Source organism: Nicotiana tabacum, chromosome 22 (genome assembly GCF_000715075.1).
Source record: "Nicotiana tabacum cultivar K326 chromosome 22, ASM71507v2, whole genome shotgun sequence".
NCBI lineage: Eukaryota > Viridiplantae > Streptophyta > Magnoliopsida > Solanales > Solanaceae > Nicotiana > Nicotiana tabacum.
Window position 1 is genome coordinate 83,531,177 of NC_134101.1, and position 13,865 is coordinate 83,545,041.

Genomic DNA, 13,865 nt, shown 5'->3' on the forward strand with positions numbered 1-13,865 from the left:
ACACAAATTATATGCCTGAATAATTTTTTCCTGGATGGGTAGTGTTACTTTCAGAAAAGAAACAGAACTTTTCATGCTAATATTTGAAAGGACCCATTTGTTGCCTATAAATATCTCAATGACAATTTTCAAGTTAACACTTAGCATAGGGAAAAGAAAATAAAAAGAGATTGCACTTGCTGGGAAAAGAAAATGATCAAAGTTCATGTTCATAAATGTCAATATAATTTCCTAGCAGAAAGGGATATATTCAACTTAGGTAACTGATCAACCAAGCTCACAAATTTCATATTAGTTCATCCACCATAAAACAGTGCTCAGATCTACTTGGATGATTATGGTTGAGTATAAAATTTCCAAATTATAACAATATTGTAGTAGTCCCGAAACATTATGGCGACGTCCTAATGCAACAACTATGCCTCTGTTAACAGCAGCCAAAAAAATTTCATCTATAAATTTCCACATGATACAACAACTGCGCCTGAATCCCAAACAAGTTGGGATCGGCTATATGAATCCTTACTGACCATATGATTCACCATTTAAACTCAAACTCATCTCGAGATTACACTCTTGATCATGTAGAGAAAACATTATATAAACAAGAGGCTTAAGAACATATATTTCAGCTGAGTGTTTGATACCCCAAAGGTCCTTGCATCGCATCACTTCTCATATTATTCCTCCTCATGAAAGAAGGAACCCAGGGGAATAGTTTTTCCAGTTCCTTGCCTATTGTACCTTGGCTAAATTGCTTGTCATTTATCCCAAATTTTGCTCTTTCTATGGATTCCATTATGTCTTCCCTTGAGACAGAATCAGCCCCTGTAAAACATAAATATATATATGTAACATTGCTATTAGAACTATGAGTACACCAATCAGTCTTGTCGGGTAAAGGAACAAATTTGTCTTTTCTTTGATGGTAGAATAAGAAGCATAGTTCTCCACCATCTCATAAAGAGCGGCAACAAAATTCTTAAGCTGAGGGAGAAAGAAGGCTCCTCACGTACTAAATAAACGGAAACCATATTTACCTTATAAAAAAAATGGAACTATATAGGAAGAAGTGCTTGGCTGTAATAAAGAAACATTACAGCCCTGCTAATGCAGGGGTGAGCAGGGGATATAGAATACTCGTCAATCAAAAAACTTCCTGACTTTTTCTTCCATTTCTGGCCCTCCTTCATAGTTCCTTTACTTTTTCTTTTTCCTTTTTTGAGGGAGAAGGACGGTGCTTAGAGTTGGTACACATTTACAGTAACACAAATAAAACAGCTAGCTACCAATTATACACATTTACAATAATATGCATAAACTAGCTAGCTATACAAATCAACCAACAAGAGACTAAGGGGTCGTTTGATAGGGTGCATAAGAATAATGCTGAATAGGTTGTAATAGTAATGCCGGTATTAGTTATGCTTGCATTAGTTATGCTAACATATTTCTTATCCATTGTATGGTTTGATGTATTAAAGCATTGCACAATTTCTAAAAGAATTGTTTGTTTACAAAAATGCCCTCAAAACTAGTCCATCACTCTGTCTTTTTAAAAGAAACATATCTAGAGGAATGTTTTTATATGAAAAAAGTTTTTAAAAAATTATTTGATTTGTCTACCTATATTGTAGTATAAAACTGAATATTTATTTATAAAAAAGAAAATATGCTAAGTATTTATTTATTTACAAGGGATATAATTTTATTTCTCACTATTTGGATTATTTCAAACTTGCATTAATATAATAGCATATTTTAATTAAGCATAAATTGTGAAGGACAATTTTGTCTTTAACTAAGATAATGCATGCATTAAAAACCGTTGCATTGTTAATATCATGATTTTCTATGCATTACTTATGCATAGGATAATACCAAATAGGGTGTATAACTAATGCTTGCATAACCAGTGCATAGGTTCAGAATGTGTACCAAACAAGGCATTACTAATACACAAAGCTAATGAATGCATTATTTTATCTAATGTATCCTACCAAACGACCCCTAAGCATTTTTGAATGCAATGAAACAGTGGTAATAAGTGCAATATGTATAAATCTTACCTCTGCGTGCAGCTAGTAAAGCAGCTTCGTTGACAATGTTAGCAAGGTCAGCACCTACAAAGCCTTGAGTAAGAGATGCAACCAGGTCACACACAAGCTCCAGGTCTTCCTCAAGGGGCACTCCTCTTAAGTGTACGGCCAGGATCTTTCTCCTTCCATCTTCATCTGGTTCACCGACTAAAATTTTCCTGGAGAAACGTCCAGGCCGACATAAAGCTGGATCCAGAGCTTCTGGTCTATTAGTTGCAGCAATTACAATGATGTTCAAGTCTGAGTCAAAGCCATCCATCTCCGTAAGCAACTAGAAAAACAGAAGGGTTTTCTGAGGGCCACAAATGCATAATATAACCAACAATTAAAAATATCAATTTTGTAGCGCAATGTTTCAATTCCTACACCCTCACTGAGAGCAAACGGACAATCAGGAGCTAGTTCGAGTCCGCTATATGGATCCTCTGTATCCAGTTCGATCTATTTCAGTCCAGTTCATTCCAATACTAAATGATTTGTCTTTTAAAGCAAATTAGGGGTTTGATAAAACTAAAAAATTTATAGCCAAGCGTATATACATCAAAACCTGTTGTTAAAAAGGAGGCGCAAAATAATGTACAATGGTCCGTCATAGTTCCAACCATCATCCGTATTCATAAACTAAACTCATTTAAGAAAGATATGACAAAAACATTCCTAAATTCAGCTTAAATATTAGTCGCTAGGCAGCATAGCAATGAAACTTTTATGATAAACGTGACTGGTTATGAAAAGTATTCCCAGGTGAAGGGTAATGAGGACATCGATCCCAATGTTTATTTAGAAAAAAAGATTAGGGAAGATAACTAAAAGTGGGTCAACTTGCAGTAGTAACGATAAACTGATGGCTTTATACTGCTTTTGCTATGTTAATACTAAACATCCAACTTAACGATGCACAAACAGCAGAAGGATACTACTGGTAACTTATGACTCAATCAAGATGTCATCAGATAAATACGGTGACACCACCAAAGAGGTGATAGAGGTCCCAGTCTTTGTTTTACCTGATTCAAAGTTTGGTCTCTTTCATCATTGAAACTCCTTCCGCGCTTTCCTCCGACAGCATCAAGTTCGTCAATAAAAATGATTGATGGAGCATTCTTTCTTGCCACGCTAAAAAGGTCTCTAATGCGAGCTGCTCCTCTTCCAACAAACATTTCAACAAATTCACTAGCAGAAACGGAAAAAAAGGGTAGTCCTGCTTCTCCTGCCACTGCACGAGCTAGCAACGTTTTTCCTGTGCCAGGTGGACCTACAAGCAGTACACCTCTTGGTAACTTCGCCCCTAGTTTACTGAAGTTTATAGCTCCTTGCAGACACAATACTATCTACAAACAAGAAAATGAATTGTTCAGAATCCGATAAGGAATAAAAATGAAGTACTAGGCAACATAAGACAGATCCTTTACTAGCTTGCAAAGTGAAACCAATCTACTTGGGTTCACTCTTCACTTATCATTCCAAGGATATAATAATAGCATATGAACTGCACAAAACCCTGTTTACTTTAAATGGGAGGAGAAATAATTGGACACCTTTTCTGAGGAAATAAATTCAACAATATAAACCTAATAGGCTAGTGTATTACACGTCTTTAAGAATACTCATTTAATCATTAGCAAAGTCAGGATCAAAGAAAGGTTGGAAGAGAGAGCGAGAGAGACAGAGGGAGGGAGGGAGATGGTTTGTCTCAGTGTTACAGTTAGTAATCTGTAGAAACTTTAGTCATGCAATAAGGCTGAAGTTTGTAGGAATATATGCAGGTATGCTTTTCTCTCAATATATAGCAGCACTAGTATGAAAAAGAAACTAATTCAAGTTTTATGATATTTCCTACAACGGGAATTTTAAATTTTAGCTATTGTTGTACTTCCATGGTGTTTACGTTTTGCTCCTTGACTGTCAGAAGTTTCTGGCTCAAAATGGTTTAAGCTTCCGCTGAAGAAAAGAATTTTCTTTGCTTGGTGCAGTGCGCATGCTATCGCAACGCAAAACAATTTAAGAAGGAGAGGAGGATTTTTATGAGTTGGTGCTACTTGTGCAAGGAGTGTGAAGAGGAACAGACTACTTCTAGTGCACTGGACCATTTCGTTCTCACCGTTTAACATATCACTGGTGTTATCAAGGAAAGTGAAGAAAACAATCATGTATTGGAGATTACAGACAATAAGCAATGGAGAACATTGTCACTGTATCTCTTTTGGACAATTTGGTCCAAAAGAACTAGGATTTTGTTTAAACAAGTTGGAAGCATTAAAAGACTTTTAAAACTTCTTGTACAGTCGAAGAAAGGAGCTGCTAAAGCCCATTGTGTTAGTCAGCCAAATGGCTGAAACTGAGTAACCCTAGTATTACTATGTTAAGATGGATCGACATGTATGTCCAATACGTAGTCAGTCAACTCTTCATTACAGATTGCACTTAAGTTTTTACACGCGAATTCAATTTAGACCATTCTTACTGGAAATGGGTTGCCTGATCATAGAGTGAAGCCACTTCTTTTTGTGAGAAGTCATGTCATCAGAAACTAATTGTTGCAATTCTGAATGCTCATATTCACATAAGTCTAAGTTCTTTCTCTATTTAAACTCCAGTCATACTTGCTGGACACAAAAAAGCGTGTGCTTTTATCTTCAGAATCAAAGTATTGAATTAGCATCTAGTTGAATGCATCACAACTCATCGAATCAACCAACAATGGAGGGGGGAAAAGAGAAGGAAAAACGCTTGCCAGTTGAGAGATAATAAACTCACTATCACCAGAATTACAAAATTTAAAAGTTGCTGTGGAGTTCAGAATGATAGCTGCTTACCTCCATAAGTTCGACTTTTGCAGCATCCACACCCTCGACATCATTAAAGCCAACCACCTGGTTACTTGGTTTTCGTTTTTTTGCAGGACTATTGGCAGCAGAAAGTTGACGATAGAGAAGCCACATTAAAGGAGTCAAAGGAATCCATAAAGTTAAGATAGTAATCAATAAGCTCCTAATCGACATAAGTGCTGATTGAGGGGCTGAGCCATATGCCGTTCCCTTTTCCCTCATTAGACTAAGAAGATACCCTTCATCGTGATCGATCTTCCTCGTAGAAAACTGCCATACAGGTTGGGCTGTTGACATTTTACTCCTCCCACCTTTATTGCTATCTATATCTTTGCTTTCCTCAATTATGGTCGCGCTTTCAGCAGGAACTAAGGAACTATCTTCACCTGTCTGAACAGCCGCGCTTTCAACAGGAACTAAGGAACTATCTTCACCCATCTGAATAGCCGCGCTTTCAGCAGGAACTAAGGAACTAGCTTCACCTGTCTGAACATTCTTAAGACTACTGAAGTTTGTATTGTAGTAAATACGCCGCGTGCCTTCCTCAAATTGAACCTTTGTTACAGACCCTCCCTGAAGACTAGTAATCAAGTCTGAATATGGAACAACCTTTGGAGAAGGTGTTGCTGTCAATCTAAGAAACAAATAGCACAAGCCCAATACCACTGAAATTGAAGTTGACAGTGTCACTCTTCTTGTATTCTTCCTCAAAAACTTGCCAAAATCATTTAACATAGATTTAACAGACACCCTTTTCAACCTTCTTGACAATAATCTTAGCCTTGGTCTCAATCTCAACGAAAACTTCCTACGAATATCATTACTTTCTGTTTTGTTCAAATGGGTTTCTATATCTCCCTTCTCATTTACCAGTGACCTAACCCCAGTACTACAAAGTAGTATTCTACTCTGAGATTTACAGAACCTATAATTCAACCCAAAACAAGAATTGGAAAATGAGCAAGATAGATTCTTGAATCTCTTTAAAGGTTCAAAAATTCCAAAATGGACCATCCATTTCTTGTAATTACATTGAGATTTATACAATCTATAATTCAACCCCAACAAAGGCACACAACTTGAGGTAAAACAAGAATTGGATAATGAGCAAGATTGATTCTTGAATCTAATTAAAGGTTCAAACTTTCCAAGATGGGGCTGCCATTTCTTGTGAGAAACTAATAATCTTTCATTTGAAACAAGAGGAAAAGATGCCATTTTTCTATAATATGCACATGAGCTGCTCCATGAAACTTGGAACCAACACTAAAGATTTGATTTTTTGACAAAGAATGTGAATAATTTACCTGGTTTTGATTAGTTTGATGTTAAAGGTGGAGACCTTTTAGGCTTTAGCAGTATACAGCAAGTTTGGGAGGAAGATAAGAGCAGTATTTGGGTTTTACAGAATTTTATTGTAGTAGTTCATTTTATTTTATTTTTTATGATACTTGAGGATGAGAGGGTAAGGTGAACCAAATTCTAGGATCCTTAGATATTTTCAGATTTTTAAATGATGAGTATTTGGGCTAAAAATTATATGGTGGGCTTTGTTCGGTATGAGCCTTGTTTTCTGGACTTACAAAGGTGAAAATAACACGGGCTAGCCAATTTTTTGATCGATAATTAAAAAATAATCATTATTTATAAAATCAATAAAAAATAGTCATTATTTTGCTGCACACGGAAAGTTCCAGCATAATATACTGGAGATTGGTGCACCTATGTATGAACTTCTAGCATATTATGATGGAACTCCAACGCACAAAATGTTCCAGCATAATATACTAGAGATTGGAGCACCTGTCTATGAACTTCCAGCATATTATGCTGGACCAGTATATTATGATGGAAATCCTATATAATATGCTAAAATATTTTCCGGATTTTGAACAGTATTTTCGTTCAGATTTATCTTTATATAAAAAGTAGTTAAATTTCGATCACTTTTAAAACTATGGCTATTTTTCAATTACCATTGAGTAGTAGTGCAAGGTGATTGTTTGACTTGGATTATGAGGGGAAAAATTAAAATTTTCAAGATTTTCTGTTTTTCAAATTTTGAAAACTCGAGTTTGTTAATCTTGTAATAAAATAACGTAGTTTAACATTTAACTCAAACAAACAGTTTTTGCAAGAATTCATAAATGAGTTTATATTGGACTAGTGGTGTAAGATACATAATTCGGTTTTTCGAAAAATTTACATAATTAGGTGGTAACTAGCCGTCATACTCATCTTATGTGTTGGCGATGCGATTTTATGAAAAATATTTAATTTATATATATTAACAGAGTAATAAATTTTTAAACTATTATTTTCTTCTAAGATGTTGTAACAAGTGACCTACTTTATTTTTCAGATTACTAACTACTGTAATTTTTTATGAAAGGACTCATATGCGAATTAAGGATTTGAACATTAAAGATTTGATGGGTTTTCAATGTCTTAGTTTTATGTTTTGATGATCTAACAAACTTACTGTTAAAAACCAGATAGGGAACCTGACACACTTGGTATACATTACTAATCAACGGACTCCGGCTAATGTGAACTGCTGCAACTTTAGAAGATAGAGAACCAACACAAGGACCTGATCACTTGTGTTTCCCTGACAGCAGTACGAAAGTCAACTGTGTACAGCTGGAAAGTGACTGCTACAGAAACAGTGCAGCACAGTTCTGCAGTCACTTACCTTTTGACCAACCAAGTGCTTACATCATTCAAGTGATGTCATCCAATATGTATTAACAAGAGCATTACAACATAACATTACTTGAAAACTTGAGAATTCACTCCAAGCATTCAAGCCTTCTCAAATTCGAGCATTCAATTCTCAAGTACATCAAGAACAAAGCTTAACGCTACTACGGGCCAGTTCCTAAATCTAGTATTTTGTTGTCCTTAGCTGAGTTGTAACTTTGTAACTGTTCTTCATTGTAATTCCTAATTTGCTTAGCTAGAAGCGTTGCTTAGGAACCTCTTTGTAAAACCATAAACCCTTTGTGTTTGTGTCGTGACTAGAGTTAGTCATGAGTTGAAGTCTTTGTAATAGGTGTATTGCAAAGTGGCTTGTAATAGGTGTATTATGAGTTAGTGAGGGATTAAGAGTTTAATTCCTAGATTGCATAGGCTGTAATCTAAAAGTTGCTCATAGTGAAGTTGAAATCCTGCCAGTGTAGGTCGTGGCTTTTTATCCCCTTGAGCAGGGATTTTTCCACGTAATACTCCCTGTCTTATTTTTTTACTATTTCATTAACGTTCTCAGTGGAAACTCATAGAGAACCTGGTACTCTATAGTTTGGTTGACTCATATAAACTATCAATTGATATCAGAGTAGGTTCCTCCTATCAGGTTAACACCTAGGAAGGATCCTTATGGTTGCTCTACCAAATTTTGAAGAAGGTCAATCTACATATAGACCACCCAGGTTTAATGGGTAATACAATGGGTGGTGGAAGACAAGAATGCATGATTTTATCATGGCTGAAGATTCTGAGATATGGGATGTCATATGTGATGGTCCTTATATCCCAACGAAGAACGTCGGAGATCTTCCATTGACGATGCCAAAGACCAGAAAAGAATACACTGACGTAGACCGGAAAGCTGTGGTGAAAAATTTTTGTGCCAAGAAAAATTTTGGTGTTTGGAATAGGACCTGATGAATACAATAGGATCTCTACTTGTGAAACTTCCAAGGAGATATGGGAAGCTTTGTAAACAGCACATGAAGGAACCACTCAAGTAAAGCAATCCAAGATTGATATGCTCACCGCCGAGTATGAACTCTTTAGGATGAAAGACGATGAATCTATTCAAGATATGCACACAAGATTCACTTCCATCATAAATGAGTTACACTCACTTTGTGAAGTCATTCCTAGGAACAAGCTCGTGCGGAAGATCCTTAGTATTCTGCCTAGTTCATGGGAGAGTAAAGTGAATGTTATTACTGAAGCAAAGGACCTGCAGGAGCTGACCATAGACGAGCTGGTTGGAAATCTGAAAACCTACGAGATGAAGAGGAAGATAGACAGTGAAAGAAGAGAACCAAAGAAGGAAAAGAACATGGTACTCAAATCTGAAAGCAATGACTCAAGTGAAAAGGACAGTGACATGGCTTACTTACCAAAAAGGTTTCAGAAGATGGTCAGAAAAAATAGAGGAATACTAAAAAGGGGCAACTCTAGCAGACCGAAGAACTATGATCTCTGCCACAAATGTGGAAAGCCAGGGCACTTCATTAAAGATTGTCCTCTCATGAAGTAAGAACACTCCATATACAACCCTGATAAAGCAGCGAAGAGGAATTCGGTTCCTGACAAGCACTTCAAAAGGAAGAGATCTACTGCCAATGTGGTGAAACAGGGTCTTACAACATGGGGAGATTTCTCTAGTGAGTCTGAAGAAGAAACTGATGCAGGTGACAGTTCCATGATGGCAGTTGAAAGTGAAGAAAATGAATATGATTCAATGTTTGCTTTGATGTCTCAATCAGATGATGATGAAAATGATGACAACAATGAGGTAAACTTCAGGGATTTTTAGAGAAATCTTGAAATTCTACTCCCCTAAGAAACTCATGTCATTAGCTAGTGTATTAATTGATTCCTATCATAGTCTTATGGAGGATAAGGATGCCTTGACCTTAGAACTAAGATAAGCTGAACAAATAAGAGATGATTTGGTAGTGTGTGTAGTTGACCTGAAAGAAACTATAAGCAATTTGGAAGATGAAAAATTGGTTTTAACTGAAAAAATTGCTAGTATAGAACAGGAAAGAGATGACTTGGTGGTTGTAGTTGTTGACTATAAGGAAACCATTGAAAATTTTAGTAAAGAAAAAGAGACCTTAGTGAAGAGAGTGACTGAAATTGAGGAGGAGAGAGATGATCTCTTAATAGTGATTGCAGACCTGAGGGAAATTATAGAGGGACTAGGAACTGAGTCTAGACCTGGAAATTCTGAGAAAGGAAAAGAGGTAGCCAGTGAGGCACACATTAGGCTTGAAAACAAGTTGAAAGTTGTGAAAACTAGCTTGTGTGTTGAAATTGAGAAAAACAAGCATCTCCAAACTGAACTGGAAAGAGTAAAAAAGATCTTGAAAAGTCTCTTAAGTTGACCTGGTCCTCAGAAGCTATTACTGCCATATATGTTAATAGTGGTGGGAACAAGCAAGGAATAGGGTTTCAAAGGGAGAAAACTCCTTATAACCCCCATAGTAAGTATGTTACTGTACCGAATAACTGGTTGTGTACCCACTGTGGGAACAATGGACATTTCAAGAAAAATTGCCAAGCCAGGGTGCAGTCTATTCAGAAAAATAAAGTGTTTGCTGAAAAGGTAACTACTAAAAAGCGACCAGGTGCCACCTATAAAAAACGCATGTTACGTGCATGGACTAAGAGAATTTTTATTCATCCTCTTGCCTACTACGAAGGACCCAAACTTCTTTGGGTTCCTAAAACTAATTCTTAATTTCCTTGTGCAGGGAATAGTGAAAGGAAGCAGTCAATAATGGTTCATGGATAGTGGATGTTCAAAGCACATGAATGGGAACACCATGGACTTTCTTTCACTAAAAGCCCTACAAGGAGGGAGTGTATCCTTTGGCAATGGGAAAAAGGGGTACATTCTTGGAGTTGGAAAAGTCGGGAAATCACTCACTCACTCAATTGAGAATGTTTACTATGTCAATGATCTTAAGTACAGTCTCTTGAGTGTCTCTTAGATTTGTGATAAAGGAAATAAGGTGGAGTTCTTGTCCTAGAAGAGTTATGAATCTGGTAACTGGTGAAGTGGTACTTATAGCCAAAAGATACAAGAACATCTATGTTTCTAATTTCTAGTCTATACAAAGTGATGATCTGAGTTGCTTGAAAGCTGTTGATGATGATGCTGAACTCTAGCACAGAATACCAGGGCACACAAGTTTCTCTCTTCTAAACAAACTAATTTAGAAGGACCTGGTTCGTGGTTTGCCCATGTCAAAGTTCAAAGAACACTAAGTCTGTGATGCTTGTGCTAGAGGGTTGCATGTGAAGTCCTCATTCAAGTCAAAGAAAGATGTCAGCACCTCAAAACCACTTGATTTCCTTCACATGGATATGTGTGGCCCTATGAGAGTGCAAAGCAGGGAGGAAAAAGATACATCTTTGTGATAGTGATGACTTCTCCAGATTCACTTGGACTCTATTTCTAAGAACAAAAGATGAAACTTTTGAGGTATTCGTGGCCTTTGTGAAGAAAATCCAGGTGAAGATGGAGTCCAAAGTAGCATGCATTAGATCAGATCATGGAACAGAATTTGACAATGCCAAATTTGATGAATTCTATAATGAATATGGCATTACCCACAACTTCTCAACCCCAAGAACTCCCCAGCAAAATGGAGTTGTGGAAAGGAAGAATAGAACTCTTAAGGAAATGGCAAGAACAATGTTGATCGACAGTGGGATTGCAAAGAACTTCTGGGCTGAAGCTGTCAACACTGCCTGCTACTCGGTGAACAGGTGCATGATTAGATCTCTCCTAAACAAAACTCCATATGAGTTGCTAAATGGAAGGAAACCCAAGCGGACTCACCTAGGAACATTTGGGTGCAAATGTTATGTTCTTAACAATGGAAAGGATCAGCTTGGTAAATTTGATGCCAAGAGTGATGAAGAATCTTTCTGGGGTATTCTTCTCAAAGCAAAGCCTATAAGATATACAACAAGCGGACTCAGTGTGTTGAGGAAAGTGTTCACGTAATCTTTTACGAGTCCTATCCCTCCTGTGAGAAAATCAACAAGGATGATCAAGATGGTGAACCCTTACTGGTACCAGGTGAAGTCATCGACATGACAAATGGAAAGGCAGACATGATGAGTCAAGTGAATGAGCCAAGCGGAGACAATGCAGCTTCTTCCTCAAGGGAACCAGGTACCACAATTACAACCACTAAAGCTGAAGAAAGAGTGGTTGATGCAAATAGAACCCAAATAGAATAAGCTTGATCAAAAGCCAGAAATTCACTTGCCTTCTCAGCCTTTATTTCCCAAATAGAACCCAAAAACATCAAGGATGCAGACTATATTACAGCCATGCAAGATGAGTTGCATCAGTTCGAAAGGAACAATGTATGGCACCTGGTACCTAGACCCTCAGATCGAACCATCATAGGAACCAGGTGGGTATTCATGAATAAGCTTGATGAACATGGATACACTACAAGGGCTAGGCTAGTGGTTCAAGGTTACAATCAGGAGGAAGGAATTGATTGTGATGAGACGTTTGCTCCGGTTGCTCGCATGAAAGCTATTAGAATCCTAATCACTTTTGCATCTTATATGGAATTCACTTTGTTCCAAATGGATGTCAAAAGTGTATTTCTGAATGGACTTCTTAAGGAAGAAGTCTATGTAAAGCAACCTCCAGGGTTTGAATGTCATGAACACCCTAAATATGTGTTTAAACTGGACAAGGCATTGTATGGGTTGAAGCAAGTTCCTCGAGCTTGGTATGAAAGGGTATCAAAGTTCCACTTAGAAAACGGTTTTACAAAAGGAAAAATTGACAACACCTTGTTCCTAAAGAAACGGGGGAGGAACCTGCTCATTGTTCAGGTATATGTTGATGATATCATTTTTGGGGCAACAGCTAATTCACTGTGTGAAGAATTTGCGAAACTCATGGGAAGTGAGTTTGAAATGAACATGATGAGTGAGTTGAATTTCTTCTTGGGTTTTCAAGTGAAGCAGTCCACAAAGGGTACATTCATTTGCAAGAAGAAATACATCAAGGAGCTCTTGAAAAGGTTTGATATGGAAGCATCAAAAGCGATAGACACTCCCATTGTAACGGCTACCGACTGGACATGGATGAGTCTAGATCTCCTGTGAATCAAACTATGTATAGAGGCATTATTGGGTCTCTTCTCTACCTCACTACCAGCAAACTTGATATTGTCTTTAGTGTGGGGCTATGTGCAAGATTTTAGTCAAATCCCAAGGAATCTCATCTGAAGGCTGCCAAAAGAATTTTGAGATATCTTAAGGGAACACAAGACCTGGTCTAGTACTATCCCTCAGATGACAGTTTTAATCTTATTGGGTATGCTGATGCTGACTATACAGGTTATCTTGTGGACAGGACAAGTACTTCTGGAATGGCTCACTTTCTTGGATCATGTCTCATCTCATGGGGCACAAGGAAGCAAAACTCAGTGGCTCTTTCAACAGCTGAAGCAGAATATATAGATGCAGCTTCTTGCTGTGCTCGGTTCCTATGGATCAAACAACAGTTGGAAGATTTTGGTGTTTACTAACTGTGTGCCTCTTCTATGTGATAACACCAGTGCACTCAACATGGCCAAGAATCTAGTTCAACATAAAAGAACCAAGCACATTGATGTGAGACATCATTTTCTGAGGGTCAATGTAGAGAAAATGCTTATCTGTATGAAGTTCTACAGTACAGAAGAACAAATTGCAGATATCTTCACCAAAGCATTGAGTAGGGAGCATTTTGAAAGAAATAGGGTGAAGCTGGGGCTATTGAAGCCTAATTGAGAACCTGATTCCCATCAGTGGCTATGAAAGTCACCTTCGGGTAATATTAACTAAAGTGTTTTCTGGCCAAGTCTAACTCACTTCAATACCATTGTAGGTAGACACGAATGATGATTATAGAAGCTGTAGATGCATTGCATGGATGGTAAAAGAGGATTGAAATTTTCAAAAACAGGTCAAGAACCTAGTTCTTGTACCAAAGGTTAGTAATCCTGTGCATTCTTTAATACACATCTTTAAAAATGTGCAAATATCAACTGCCATGTCATCCCCCTTTACAGACTCTGTTGTTATGTCTTTTCATTTCAAATCCTTTCATCTCCCTCTAAAACGTTGCTACTCCCCACACACTACCGCCATTTCAGAATCGATTTATATCTCT

General features: G+C 37.3%; 2 protein-coding genes across 2 annotated transcripts; one reads left to right on the plus strand and one right to left on the minus strand.

Annotated features, from left to right (window-relative positions):
- Window positions 1-227: 227 nt before the first annotated feature.
- On the minus strand, window positions 228-6,411 carry LOC107785289 (putative inactive ATP-dependent zinc metalloprotease FTSHI 3, chloroplastic). The gene is made up of 4 exons (XM_016606562.2): window positions 4,916-6,411; window positions 3,107-3,430; window positions 2,070-2,370; window positions 228-828 (listed from the first exon to the last, which is right to left on the minus strand). The coding sequence occupies exons 1-4, from the start codon at window positions 6,143-6,145 to the stop codon at window positions 629-631; spliced, it is 2,055 nt and encodes a 684-aa protein (XP_016462048.2). The 5' UTR covers window positions 6,146-6,411; the 3' UTR covers window positions 228-628.
- Window positions 6,412-12,112: 5,701 nt separating this feature from the next.
- LOC142175955 (uncharacterized) lies at window positions 12,113-13,483 on the plus strand. Its single transcript, XM_075242966.1, has 4 exons — window positions 12,113-12,296; window positions 12,573-12,810; window positions 13,049-13,102; window positions 13,270-13,483. The coding sequence occupies exons 1-4, from the start codon at window positions 12,113-12,115 to the stop codon at window positions 13,481-13,483; spliced, it is 690 nt and encodes a 229-aa protein (XP_075099067.1).
- Window positions 13,484-13,865: the final 382 nt, after the last annotated feature.

What these genes read in the sequence shown, in the direction of transcription:
- LOC107785289 (XM_016606562.2), bottom strand. Translation starts at nt 6,145, where the DNA reads ATGGCATCTTTTCCTCTTGTTTCAAATGAAAGATTATTAGTTTCTCAC. An exon ending in GAGACCAAACTTTGAATCAG is followed by an intron (nt 2,371 to 3,106) that starts GTAAAACAAAGA and finishes CTGTTTTTCTAG; the next exon opens with TTGCTTACGGAGATGGATGG. An exon ending in TTTACTAGCTGCACGCAGAG is followed by an intron (nt 829 to 2,069) that starts GTAAGATTTATA and finishes TATGTTTTACAG; the next exon opens with GGGCTGATTCTGTCTCAAGG.
- LOC142175955 (XM_075242966.1), top strand. Translation starts at nt 12,113, where the DNA reads ATGAATAAGCTTGATGAACATGGATACACTACAAGGGCTAGGCTAGTG. An exon ending in TGGATGAGTCTAGATCTCCT is followed by an intron (nt 12,811 to 13,048) that starts GTGAATCAAACT and finishes CTGACTATACAG; the next exon opens with GTTATCTTGTGGACAGGACA. An exon ending in GGCTCACTTTCTTGGATCAT is followed by an intron (nt 13,103 to 13,269) that starts GTCTCATCTCAT and finishes TGATAACACCAG; the next exon opens with TGCACTCAACATGGCCAAGA.